The 15098-nt window shown below is 37.4% G+C and overlaps 1 protein-coding gene across 2 annotated transcripts in view; it reads right to left on the bottom strand.

The window, feature by feature from the left end:
- LOC146004690 (monocarboxylate transporter 14-like) overlaps positions 1 to 15098 on the bottom strand; it is a 262852-nt gene that overhangs the window by 8465 nt on the left and 239289 nt on the right. For both annotated transcript variants that reach the window (XM_083143632.1, XM_083143631.1), the window contains exons 3-5: positions 10758 to 10875; positions 4808 to 5038; positions 2580 to 2865 (exon numbers count right to left, since the gene is read on the bottom strand). In XM_083143632.1, the coding sequence (XP_082999758.1) occupies positions 2580 to 2865; positions 4808 to 5038; positions 10758 to 10875 (635 nt within the window). The remainder of the gene's footprint in view (positions 1 to 2579; positions 2866 to 4807; positions 5039 to 10757; positions 10876 to 15098) is intronic.

The raw sequence follows: 15098 nt of genomic DNA, 5'->3' as shown, positions 1-15098 counted from the left end.
CCAGTTGTGGCAGCATGTCTCTACATAGGGTAAGTACACTTGACATATCAGTCAGATATAACCCATTCTACCTGTATTTGTTTACCTACAATAAAGTCATGCATAATCATTATGCATGTGTTTTTGTATCATAACATCAGCAGTGAAGGATGCAGGACAATCTGAAGCCACAACAGTTGTGTTAATTTGAATTATGTGGTACTAATTACCCCAATATTATGGTTAGGAGTCAGGTTTTCAGATAGAGGTCCATCTAAATGGAGCAGTTAAAAGCCTTGCTGTTGTGGTGTGCATTACTCAAATATTTAGGTATATTGTGTTTGTGTGTATAAAATGTAAATACCATTTAATGTATCTTGTTCAGCTCAATACATTTTCTGCATTGATTATTACTGCAGTTTCTTTCACAATATTATATCAATATCAGATGGTGAATTTTGGTCCACCCTGTATTATTTACGCATCTCATATTCTGCAAAAATAATGAGGTAATGGTCATGTTATATTAGAGAATGAAATTCATTGCACATTACTGGCAACATTGCTTCCTCAGAGAAAGGGCATATGGAATAGTCTAGAGATTTGTGTGAAGAAACTGAAATTGAAGTTTAAAAGGAATGGTTGAATTAACACGGCTCATTTTATTGTAGTACAATCAAACCACAAACGACAAAAGACGTTAATATCAACAATATCAGTTAATTAGTATTCCAACAGAATAATTAAAAGAAAAATAGGTCCAAAAGTTGAGTGAAATATGTAGAAACCAGGGCAAAGCTTGATGCTTTAATGTACTGCCATTTAATTCAAATAATATTTTGTGCGAGTTTATGTATGTACGAGGTGTATTCGTAAAGTAAGTACCGTATGCAAATATTACCGCTGTAGCAATGCAGTTGCGACCATGTGAGTTCTTGCTGACGTTCTTCATCCGTTAATTAGCCACAGGCACGCGTGGGAGCAGGTCATGCTTTTTCTTCATAGTTTTCTCAAGGTTTGAAATGTTGAAGAAAATCAATCGGCCCGCCGACTGATACGACCCAACAAACTCAAAATTTCATCACGTCATTCGGCTGCATAGGCGCTGACTCCATGGGGCTTGGGGGTCTCGAGCCCCCTCAATGTTAACGATGTGGGGGCAGAGCCCCCTAAATAATTTTGCTTAAGAGAATCTAATGTATTATTTTGCTTCTCTTGTAAAGTTTACTCTGAATTGTGCCACATGAACTTAACTTTAAATACACATTTGAAATGCTCTAGACTAGACCATCATCTTTGTGGGTCTGAGACCGCTAAACCATAAACTTTGGGGGGGCTATGACCAGAGACAGCAAAACACATGACTTAACACTATATACTAAGTATGTAATTATGAGTATTGTTAAAATTTTTACTAAAAATAGTTTCAAAAGACGAACTAGGGTAGTGGGTGGGATGTTCGGGCTACAAATGGCTCTCACATGACATTCAGAATGAGATCATTGATATATTAGGAAGATCTGTTTTGCGCTCCATGCTAGCAGATATTAAAAGTCGGGAATATTTTGCTATTATGGTTGACGAAACTGGTGACATATCCATTCGTTGACAATTAATATTCTGCATTCAAACTGTGAATAAAAATTTTGATATATTTGAGGAATTCATGGGCTTTTATGAGATTCCGAACACTGAGGCCAAAACTTAAAAAAAGGGAGAGAGTTTTAATTTATTTCAGTGATCAGAGCCCCCCAATAATTTTGACACATCGGCGCCCCTGTTCGGCTGGGAACAATTTGTTCATCTGCCAACAGATCTGACTTGGTACCAAGTGACTACCATCTCTTTCTTCATCTGAAGAAGAAGTTTCTTGCTTGTCAGCGTTTCGACGAGGATGACGACGTCGAAGCCGCAGTGCATGGATGGCTTTTGTCAGAGGCGGGAACATTCTATGATGATGGGATACAAAAACTAGTGCCACGTTACGACAAATGCTTGAACAATGGTGGAAACTACGTAGAAAAGTAGTTTAAGGTCTGTAGAATGCAATGCAAATAAAAAAGGTACGAAACTATTTTACTTTATTATTTACATCCTTTTGGTACTTACTTTCCAAATACGCCTCGTATTTCACAGAAAGCAGACAAGTTAATGATTTCAATAAAATGATAGAATAGACCCAGCATATACATAGAACCCTTAATGACTGTGGAGATGTGACCAGAAAAGGAGATTCCTCATCAAATATGATGCCCAAATCCTTCTGTGCAATAACTCTTTCAACACAAATATTTCCTCTGAGCATGTTGAGTCAAATAAAGGGAACAATAATAATATATTAATTTAAAAATCACTTATACTTCTATGTAATAATAACCTGTGGGGCAACAGCCCGTGAGGGCCAGGAGCTACCTACTGACTGCCGGACTCACTACCACCTGCTGAGGTGGGAAATCATCCAAACAGTTACGGGGTGATGTGTTGTCAAAACTAATTTTAAAATAAAAAAAAATAAAAAAACACCCTGTTTTCTTTAGTCATTTGTTACAAGAAGCAAATAAGATGCATTATAATTAAAGAAAGAAAATGGCATCACCAACCTGCTAATGGTGGACCAACCAAATTGGCTAAGCCCTGTACCAGCAACAGAAGTCCGTAAGCATTTGTGAACCTTTCCAGCGTAATAAGTTCCACCAGGATGATGGAAGTGAGTGCGTAGTTGGCAGAAATAAAGAGTCCAAACAGCGCGGCGACATTCAAGAGCAAGGGGTAGCTGTGGGCAACGAGGGGAACGAGAGCAGTCACTGCCCCGCAAAGGGCCATGCACACAGCATACAGCAGAGTGGCGTTCACCCACTGCTTATCACCAGCCCAACCCAACGCAATCTGGAAAGAAAAAAAGTATTTGGGTTATTCTTGTATGTCGTAACCCTTCGTACGTAAATAATGTAATGAATTATTAAATTTCAGCCTCATGTGTAAATCAATTACTTATAACATCAGAATTAGTGCTTACACAGAGTTTATTCATTGCGTCCACCAGGTTTTCTTACCTTGTATATTTTGCTTTACAGTAAGTAAGAACAAGTAAGGTAAAGCTATCCCCTACATGGGCCCTCTCGAGTACGTTAATAACAAAAAAGATATAGTAATAAAAAAAGTTAAAATATAGTACTTTCATGATGCTATGAAGACAGACCTCTATTAGGTTCAAGTTGTGAATTGGTCAAACAATTCTTTTCCCACACACCCACCCACACACAGACTTTCTGTTCTTCCTACCCTTACACTTGATCAGTATAGGTGTAATATGTCTCCACATTAGAAGATGGAGAAAGACAATAAGTGATGGTTTTAGGTTAGGTTAGGTGAGGTGAGGTGAGGTGAGGTTAGGTTTTGCTAACCTAACCTAAAACTTCCTACTTGTTTAAATGTGGAGACATACTACACTTATTGTCTTTCTTTGTCTTCCAATGTGGAAACGTACTACACCTATACCCACTTGCTCTGCACTGACACTGTGGCTGCCATAATTGCACAAAAAAAGAAGTTTTTACGGTTTGTCAATTTTCCTGAGCCAAGATATCCAGAGAATTAGGTGTGCACTCAACATTGGCATTGTAGTTTTAAGGCATTGACTTGGTTATCTCTATGTCCCTCTGAAAAACTGTATATTTAAACATTTACTTTATGAAGCGGATAAATATTATTTATGTGTTTATATCCATACCAAGTGAAAGAATCCAGGGAAGAAGATGATATCAGATAATACATGATATTAAATCAAGTGTATCCTATGCTGACATAAAGTTTGGTGCAAGATTGGAAAACCTGAAAGCTGCAGTGCAAAACCTGACTACAGAGGAAGAGCAATGAATTAATAATAAAATGACAGAATGTTTGCACTAATTACCAGACTATATATCAGTTAAGTCGTAAGGACGTGCATATGGGTAAAAATTACACAGTCAATTTTGAAATATATTTTTTGATCACATCCGATGATTGTCTGAGACAACCTTTCTTAGTGCCTTTCCAGTGTACCTTTCTGAGTGTACCTTGAATCGTTGGTTAGTTATTTTGTTAGTTCTGCTCACTGCCTGGGTAAATTTCACCCAACGTGTGATCATATGTTTCAGTTTGGTATCTCAACATGCTCTTTCTCATTTTTATCAATTGTATGATTCAATGCAAATATTCAAAATTAATAAAACTGAACTAATCAATGAAGGTACTTCTATTTACATGTTTTAAAATAATTAAAATTTGAACTTAAGAAGTCATTTTTCTTCTGGTTATTTTTTACCTAGCATGCATACTTACATTATGGCAGGAAAGAACTTGTGTTATCAGCTTTTCTTTATTATCTTTTCTCAACTTTATCTTTGAAAAATGAAATAAAAATAAAACTTAATAAAATTAGGTTAATCATTGAAGGTATTATTATTTACATCTTTTAAAATAATTAAAATTCGGACTTAAGTAATTTTTCTTCTGGGTAATTTTTACCCAGCATGCATCCTGTCGGGTTAATGATAAACTTGATCTTTCCCAGAACGGATAGAGTACAGATCAATCTGCCCTATCCCTAGAAGTATAATACAATTTTACAGGTTCTTCATCATTGAAATTTGCTAAATAATGTGTGACAGCCCTGTAAAAAACATACATGTGCTCCAATAAAGATGCTCATTTAAGCCAAACATTGCATTTCAATCATTTGCGATTAACAGATTTAATAATTATATTCATAGAGAATAAATATTCTAGAATTACAAAAACAAAAAAATCTTGTAGCCTTTACAGTAAGGAGACACAAGACACTTACCTCACCAAACATGTTCACAATTCCAATGGCACTAATAAGAATGGAAGCATCATTGTCCGAATATCCCAGCTCGATTGCATTATCGGTCAGGTACACATATGGAACATCATACCAGGTATACAGAAGGAAATTGGAAATGGAGAAGAGCAGGAAACGTATATCTAGGAAGTGAGAGAAGTCCACCATGTCTGCCAGTACCTCACGCAGTTCAGCTAAGCCAGCGTACCATTTCTGGAGAGAATATTAGTAATGAGACAAATGAACTGAACAAGGGCATTAATAAAATGTTGTTCTTAAATTAAGTTCATTGGATTCACATTTTACAAGTAAAACAATTTAAACTTACATCATTGTATGAAAGAGGGATACAGTCAATATCTCATGTACATTTGAGCTGTTTACAGTATGTCCTGGATTTTTTGTCTGATTTTTAAGGTATTAATTTCACTCTCACTCGTTATTATGTATATGTGTGTGTGTGTGTGTTTGTTGTTAACCTGAGATTTAATTGGACACTGAAAAAAAATATTTATAAAAAAATTCTGAAACAAATTTGAAATTGATCATTACCGTGGACAGAGTACAAAGTTACAAACTTAGTGGGGCTTTTCTGTGTGTATCAATCACGGTTAGTAACTGGTTAAAATATCAAGAATGACGGAGTCAAATTGTTGGACCTCTCCCCTTGGATGTAACTAGTTTGATCCGGGTGGCAACTTCAAGAAATTTGGTCTTGATGCAGTTTTGCGAGGATATTTGTGGTGCTACTTGAAAAGAAGTCATGGGCTTTGTTATAGAAAATGTTCACCATGGATCACCCAATGAAATAATAGTTTGAAACTCAATTAACTGTTGTGCCACAGATTTATTTTCATTTATGAAAAATGTCTATGGCTATTACTATCATTCTACAGAAGACAGGATCTGTAGTATTCATCAGATATGAACCTGAATAGCCCCAGATTGGAAGTGATGTACTGTTGAAATGTATTAGTCCGATTTCACTCAAATGAACATTTTGATCAGCATTTCCAGGTATTCAGCTGCTATAAACATTGCAGCACAGAAGTTCCGGTATTTACGGTATTTGCAACTGCCTCCTCCCACCTGATCTCTGCACACCTCTTTAAACCTCTTTTAGGCAGGTGCGTGGGGTACAGGTCCCCCATGGATATTCATTGTGAGATTGCAACATTGTGAAGAATACTGCACTTGGATGCTTTTGTATAACTGAACATTCTTTCTTTGTTTTTGTTCTAAGCTCAGATGTGTTGTTTTGTTGCAATTCTAAACCATGTAATATTATAAAGTTAACGTAAGTCCTGTGCTTGGGATACTAAATATGTTTGATTTGAATTGTTGTTTTAAGTCCACTTTATGCACAGTAAGGCTAATTGGGACTGGACCGAAGACCTACAGTTTAAAGTGGGATCCGAACCACTTGTGCCTCCACCGGGTATCAAACCCGGGACCCCTTGATTACAAGGCGAAGACGCTTCTATCGGGGAGGCCCTGACTAAGTATGTAACAAGAAACAAGAAAATATGTAACAAGAAAAATATGAAAGGGAGAAAAACAGAGCATACAGATGTTATACGGAAGTGTGTTCGGGAAGTGTGTTCGTGAGGAAGGGGAGGACACAAAGGCAGAAGCGGTAATAGGGTGCCAAAACTTGGGGGAAAAACAGTTTACTTTTCTTGGTAGACAAGACTTAGCATTAGAGACCATAGTGCACACACAAATCACCATCACTGCCTAGGTGATGTGCTAGTGACAAAAGTGAACATGAAAGTGACCACATGACTGAAAGTAAACATGACAGTTATTTGGCTATTAAGTATTTCGGCACGTGACTCCCAAGCAGGTGACTGATGTTAACTTCATAATATTACATCATTTAGAAACTGCAGCAAAAAATTGCATCTGATCTTAGAAGAAAGTCAAAGAAAGAACATTCAGTATACATGTGCACTATAATTCACAATGTATTTCAGACCTTAAAAGATAGTTAAATGGTTTGAGGGACAGGTGTACACGATGCGCCTATGCATGCTACAGAAAGTGACATGCATAACGCAGGGTTAAGCACTTGTCACATTTTAACATTTACCCAATTGGAGGACAACTGATGCAGTTCTATGCTAAATAGTACCCAAAGAGTAACATTTCTCAATGATCGTGGATGAATGTACAAGCCAGCACACAAAGATGATAGTAAAACATTAAGAGAGAGACCAAAGAAAAAGAATGACATAAGGTACTTATATTTCTATCATAACACTTCCTCCAAAGGGTTTACACCGTAATAGCCTACATAAATGCATTAATAAAACACCAATCTAGAAATAATGGAAACAATTAATTTACATAATTCTATAGATGGATTAATTATGCTAGCAACGGTCAAAAATGCAAGAAGTTGGTGACATCTGCCAAGTAGTGAATGAAAGTGAGAGTTTTTACTAGGGTTCAGAAGTTGATGACCTAAATAATCATTCAAAGGACCTGTAGAATGGCATTAAAATTGTTAAAAAATACCTAAACATAATTTTCACTCTTAAAATGAAAGCTTGATTTTTTCACAAATTACAAGAGAGTATCTGAATTATCTATAAAACCCGATGTTTGATGGTCTTAAACTACTAAAGCAAAGGAGAAAGAGCAATTAAGTGCTAATACAGTTTTCCTTATCTTTACTTCAATTTTATATCAAGTACGCTGCAAGGTTTTTCTGTGTAAGTCATTCACCTCCTTTCAGAGTGGGCCTTGCACGATACAGTAGTCTGAAAATACAGTTGTGTTTCACGAGCATCAAATTATATATAAATATATATATTATGTTGTGACAAATTGCACTTTAATTGATTGAGTTGATGTTTTTAAGTCCACCTTATGCACAGTAAGGCTAATCGGGACTGGACTTACAGTTTAAAGTGGGATCCAAACCACTATGTGCCTCCACCAGGTATCGAACCTGGGAACCCTTGATTACAATGCGACGATGCTACCACTGCATCATCAGGGAGGCCCAAATTTGCACTTTAAAACCACACGTCAAAAGGATAGGAGTGGCCAGCAAGGGAACCTCAAAGTATGCTTCATACAAAATATTTTAAGTTTTCTGGAGAAAAAAAATAATTTACCACAATTATTTAATTCATAGCCAAACATTTCAGTTAAAAATAATATTGTGCTTTTCCATTGACCGTATTTTCGATTAATGGGGAACATGTTAGAGGGACCATGTCAGGAAATTTAAAGATGTAAGTTTGGTTAGCAATGCATTTAAAATTCATGAAACAACAGGGGAGGAGAAAAATAAACTTAAAAAATGGAGAAAATGCAAAACAAGAACATTACACATTGGAGCTATGTGATGGGAGCTCAAAAGTTCCAAATTTATAAAAATTATGTGAATTGTGGAACTATTGAGCTCTCACTACACCCCCAATGTTGTTTGCCACTTTTTGTGTTTATCAATGTGTGTAATTTCTGCATACAAAATTTGATTGTGTGACTGAGTGTGTGTATGTTTTATTCTCATTGTTATATTATAACTAACTCCCAAGGGATATTGTTGTTATTATTATCCTACGTGGATTAGCTGGCAAAGAGGTAAAAATTGAAGTTCTTTGACATTGACCTCTTTGGTAGCTAACCCAGGCAAAATAATCATATTTTAAATATGCATTGTTGTTTTATTCGTAAATTACACAGGCAGCAAGGTAATGTTGCAAAAAACGTTGTGGTAACGTTAGCCCCTTACATACCTAATGGGGCCTCCCCGATTAGCCCTACTGTATATAAAGTGAACTTGAAACAGCAATTCACGCAATCAATCAATCAATCAATCAATTATATACCTAACGTTGCTACATAATGATTAGTATATGTTGCCACAATATTGTCAACCTACATTGCAGCAACATTGAAATAAATGACCCTTAAATGTTGACACAACATTATCACAACGTTATATCAACATACACTGAACATTGTAGCAACATTAGGTATGTTAGGGGCTAAAGTTGTCACAACGTTTTGGCAACATTACCATGTTGACTGGGTTCTTTTCTGGTTCTAACTGAAGGGTATCAGATTTCACATTGTTTTCAAGGCAAAAAAAAATAGATGCTTTTTCATCAACTTCCAAGCCCTAGTTATTTCAATTAGTTGTAGATTCAGATTCATCTACATACAGTGGAACTTTGATTTTATTTTTCAGGACACAAGGAGAGAAAAATTAAAACGCATGAACATTTTGTAACATTATGCTCTATTGAGACTTTGAATATTGGATGAATAGTGTGAACCAGCCTAAAACTCCTCCCTTGCCCTTGGAGATTTGTGAAATTACTTCATTATAAACCTTACCAAGTAAGAAATCAAGTAAAAGTTGTTTACTACCTGGCAAGTTCCATGTTAAGTAATAATTCATGCATAATTCCCAGAATTTAAGCAATTCCCGATGAGTAGCCACCCTGTTATGATGTAAGGTACATAATCCAACTAGTTTGACACCTAGAAATTTTATCGTTATGTAGGAATGGGTGCAGAAATCTCATTCATTAAAGAAGAAAAAATTTTTTACACCTTGGACGAATTAAATGCACCTACTCCCTATCTCAGGGTAATTTCACATTACACTTACTGCCCTCATGTTAACCCTTGCTAAGTAGGAAACATAATACAAATTGTCTGCCACTTGGAAATTTGGTCACTAGGTCATTCCATATCAGTTCAATCATGGTCTCCAGTTACAGCCTTCAATTTGGTACCCTAGTAACCACAACTGTTGGGCCAACTGCACTTTTTACGTGGGAAACGTTGGATTTATGTTGGTTGGAAAATGAACTTGGTCTTAACGTTAGGCCAACGATTCTTGCCAACATTTGCCAAACCAAGGAAAAGTGAGCCAAATCAGTTTTAAAACCTACTTTCTCCTGTTAAGACAACTTTCAAGAGTATGGTGTATAAATTCTAGAGTGTAAAATAAGTGACATGTAAGAGTGTTTTTTTTTTTTTTAATATTTCAGTCACAGCACATACTGAAAATATAATATTTTGTTAATGAAAGTAGAAGGTATTATTAACTTTCAGTCACTCACCAGTCCTTTGTCAGCCACCATGGATAAAAGATGTGTTGTGAATTGCTGATGGTTTATTTGTTTAGTTGTACCAGAACAAGAAGATTCTTACAGATATTTTTTGAAGGTGGTTAAACAATGTTATGTACAGACTAAATTCAATGAAAGGTGTAAAAATAAGTAAACGCTAGAAAGTTTGTGGCTACCACTTGAAGGTACGTACCTTGAAAACAATGATACCATATAAATAAGAAAGTGCTGTGTATTTGTTTTGATGTTACACACATAATTTGTACTATAGTTTATATTTGGCCTCATAATAAATTTATATATATACATCAGAACACACACACACCTATCTACACTTGGAACCACGGCCAAAATTACCGTTGCCAAACAGTATGTTCTTATATTTGGCCAACCATTTTCAGTATGGTTGGCTCAACGTTGGGCCAATTACTTTTGGTTACATGGGTATGATGGTTCAATAATGTCTGGTAGACTTGTTCCAAATATAGGTTCCCACGAGAAGCAGTTTTACAGTTATAGAAGGAAGGAAGGAAGGAAGAAAAAAAAACAAAAAAAACTAACTTTTTAAACTGGTCTCAGAAATTCCCTGGCCAAAAGTCTAATGTAAAAAACGACAAATATTGGAAGATAAAATGGAAGCTCCACACTGTATTTCAATGCACTGATACTGTTAAAAATATCTTACATTATTTTTATAAATGTGACCACTACTTTTATATTGATAAAATAAACATATGTATAGACGAAACCATATGTAGATATGCTACATCGCTATTTCAGGACAAAGGTAAAAAAAATAAAACATGGGGTATTATGGGTAATAATATAGTTACCTCCTCTTTCCCTTTGGCAATAGTGGTCATGGAATTTTTATATATGTCTGGACAAGATGATGCACGTAAGCGGTAGCGGTGGATATTTAGCATTGCGCCTCGGTATGTTAGTGAATGCCTGCAACATCAAATAATAAATGGTTTTTACTTAATCTACATTTGTAATTCATAAACATACATTGTGCATCTGCATGCAGTACTATGCACACCTGGTATTTCTGCAGCAGCAAATGAGATAGCTAAAATGAGTACCAGTAGAGCATGATGAGAAAAATGTGTTAATGATATAATAGAATTGTAAATATATGTGGAGCCAAATTGTCCATCACAGTATTTGCTTTGTTTTATGATGTCAGGTCCAAGGACTGAAACAAAAACATCTTAAATAAAGGGCATATTCTCTATTAGCATTTATTAGTACCTATTCCATTTCATACATACACAATCTGAACAAAATTATCTGGACACCCCATTGCAATAGTGAACTGAAACTTAGACATATAAAAGTCCGATAAAAAAGAAGGCAGGGCATTGGGTGGTGTTCGTAGATGAGCAGCACCAGAGGGATGGGGAAGTGACCAGAACTCTGTAACTTTGAACGTTGACTGGTCATTGATTGCCATGTGAGTAAGAAGTCTGTCAGGGACATTTCAACCATACTGCAATTGCTGAAATCAACTCACAGTGATGTGATTGTGAAGTGCAAATGTGATGGAGCAATCAAAACAAAATCGTGACCAGCAGACTGGAACCGTCTAATGTTGAAGCGGGTAATTCGTGAATAGCACCACTCATCATTGGAAACAGTTACCCATGAGTTCAACTCTGCTACTAACAGTACACCCAGCAGCATCGCTGTGCATCAAGAGCTGAGGGGAATAGAATTTCACGGCCGAGCAGCTGCCTATAAAACAATCATTCAAATGCATCCTGAAGTGCTGTAAAGAGTGACACCACAGGATAGTGGAGCACTTGTAACGTGTTATTTCTAGTGATAAATTATGCTCTACCATGTGGCGGTCAGGTAGTTTAGGTGTAGCATATGCCCACAGAATGTGTAGAGCCTACAGTGAAGTTTGGAGGAGGTGGTATTTCAGTGTAGGGGATGTTTTACCTCCAGTGGACTCAGCCCTCTTGTAATGCTGCATGGTACTCTCATTGGGACAGGATACCAGTTGTGTACTGCCTGCGGTGGAGGACCACTTCGATGATGATCATTGTCTATTCCAGCAAGACAACGCTGTCTGTCATAAAGTGGGGACCGTGAGTGAATGGTTTGTGGGCAATCGGGTTCCTGAAATGGACTGGTCTTCCCAGTGACCAGTTCTGAATCCTACAGAACACCCTAAGATGAATTAGAATGTTAACTTTGTTCTTGACCCGAACAATCCACATCAGTGCCCAACAATCCGGCTATGGTTCTTCAGGAAGAATGGCCTGCCATTCCTCCAGAAACATTCAGATGCCTGGTGGCAAGTGACCCCAGGAGATTACAGGCTGTGATCACTACTGGAGAGTGTGTCATGGGGAAAGTGACTATGGATTGGGGTAGGTGTCTGGTAAAGTGCTGCAGGACAGGATTTCGCTCGAGCACCACATAGTTTGCATGTACGACACAAGATAGCATACAGAATTGAGAGATTCTTCACTCGAGTTAATAATGCTCGAATAGGCACAACAAGTGGTATACACTCGAAGCCTAGTCTGTGGTAGTAGGCCCTCAAATATGGACTGTGAAGTGAAAGATGCAGTGTAATTGAAACTTGAGTGAGCATAATCTTTATCTCCATGTTAAAATGAAGTTTATTCTATCCTACCAATACACAGCGATATATGAAAATGAATAGATGATTGTGGGCTGAAACTATCAAGGCAGATATTTTACATGTATGTGTCTCCAATTACTGTCACATTAAAATTATATTCAAATGTGAACGGGTACGAGTGGGCAAAAGTGGTCCGATGCAGGGCACGCTCATGTCTGGATTCTTTTGATCAGACAGTGTATGTAAAGCAAAAGAAAAAGTAATTTCATGTTTCCAAGACTAAAAATAACATTTTTAACACAATTAGCTCCAATTAATATTTTACAGTGATGGCTGGTGGCTCTGAATTAGGTGAAGAGCCAGTAGGAAAAATGTGGTAATAGAGAAAATTAGTGGGTTTTTTAATAAGTATGTGTAACTATTGATCTAATTTGCTCTATTACTACAATTTCATTCTACTAGCCCTTCACCTAATTTAGAGGAAACCCCATTTTTTTAAATATGTATGTGTAACTATTGATCTAATTTTCTCCTTTATCACATTTTCTTCCTACTAACCCTTCACCTAATTCAGAGCCACCACTGAAACTTTATACTAAATATTTAGGAATAGTTCTTTGTACATTCTTCCATAAGTACATGAATATTGAACCAATGAATTTCATGGGCATGAAAAAAAATCATTATATGTATTGGCTTGTTCACAGTAATTAAGTACAGACTGAGGAATGTTATTATTTCTACAAAATAATATTTAATAAAATCAAAACACCTTCAATAATCTTCTGACTATCTGCTTCCACACCAATAAAGTGATAAACGATGGAGCATGACATCAATCCCAGCACCATCACCTGCTTTGCTTTGTCTACTAGATACTGTAAAGTACCTGCTCACAAGGGAAGTTATCTAAGTCTCCCCCTCCGATTTCCATGAAACTTGGCAGGTGTATAGAGGGGCCCACAGGAAGAAATACGTGTTTTTTTTGTTTCGCCTAAAAAAAAAACAGTTTTATAGGGCAACCCCCCCCCCCCTCATGTCAAGATGAGGACAAATTGAAGTGGGGATCTGACCCCTGTGTCCCCCTCCAATTTTCATGAAACTTGGCACGTGTATAGAGGGGCCCAAAGGAAGAAATACGTGTTTTTGTGTTTCAGCTAAAAAAAACTGTTTTATTGGCAACCCCCCTCTCAAATGTTAAGATGAGGAGAAATTGAAGTGGGGATCTGACCCTTTAATCACATAAATATGTCATAGGATGAAGCAGGGGCATAGGGCCCCTCTATACACCTGCCAAATTTCATGAAATCGGAGGGGGACACAGGGGTCATATCCCCACATCAATTTGTCCTCATCTTGACATTTGAGGCGGGTTTTGCCTCAAAAACCCCCTAAAACCGTTTATTAGCCGAAATAAAAAAAAAAAACGTATTTCTTCCTTTGGGCCCCTTTATACACCTGCCAAGTTTTATGGAAATCGGAGGGGGACACAGGGGTCAGATCCTCACTTCAATTTGTCCTGATCTTGAGATTTGAGGAGGTTTTTGACCCCTAAAACAGATTTTCGGCTGAAACAAAAAAAACACGTGTTTCTTCCATTGGATCCCTCTATACACCTTCCAAGTTTCATGGAAATCGGAGGGGGACACAGGGGTCAGATCCCCACTTCAATTTGTCCTCATCTTGATATTTGAGGGGGGTTTGCATCCTAGAACCGTTTTTTAACAGAAACAAAAAAACACGCATTTCTTCCTCTGGGCCCCTCTATACACCTGCCAAGTTTCATGGAAATCGGAGGGGGACACAGGGGTCAGACCACCACTTCAATTTGTCCTCATCTTGATATTTGAGGGGGGTTTGCATCCTAGAACCGTTTTTTAACAGAAACAAAAAAACACGCATTTCTTCCTCTGGGCCCCTCTATACACCTGCCAAGTTTCATGGAAATCGGAGGGGGACACAGGGGTCAGATCCCCACTTCAATTTGTCCTCATCTTGACATTTGAGGGGGGTTTGCACCCTAGAACCGTCTTTTAACCGAAACAAAAAAAAAACACGCATTTCTTCCTTTGGGCCTCTCTATACACCTTCCAAGTTTCATGGAAATCGGAGGGGGACACAGGGGTCAGATCCCCACTTCAATTTGTCCTCATCTTGACATTTGAGGGGGGTTTGCACCCTAGAACCGTCTTTTAACCGAAACAAAAAAAAACACGCATTTCTTCCTTTGGGCCCCTCTATACACCTTCCAAGTTTCATGGAAATCGGAGGGGGACACAGGGGTCAGATCCCCACTTCAATTTGTCCTCATCTTGACATTTGAGGGGGGTTTGCTCCCTAGAACCGTTTTTTAACCGAAACAAAAAAACACGCATTTCTTCCTTTGGGACCCTCTATACACCTGCCAAGTTTCATGGAAATCGGAGGGGGACACAGGGGTCAGATCCCCACTTCAATTTGTCCTCATCTTGACATTTGAGGGGGGTTTGCCAATTAGAACCGTTTTTTAACCGAAACAAAAAAACACGCATTTCTTCCTTTGGGACCCTCTATACACCTGCCAAGTTTCATGGAA

Source organism: Lepisma saccharinum, chromosome 22 (assembly GCF_977018435.1).
Source record: "Lepisma saccharinum chromosome 22, izLepSacc3.1, whole genome shotgun sequence".
Classification (NCBI taxonomy): Eukaryota; Metazoa; Arthropoda; class Insecta; order Zygentoma; family Lepismatidae; genus Lepisma; species Lepisma saccharinum.
This window is presented reverse-complemented; position numbering and strand designations above follow the sequence as displayed.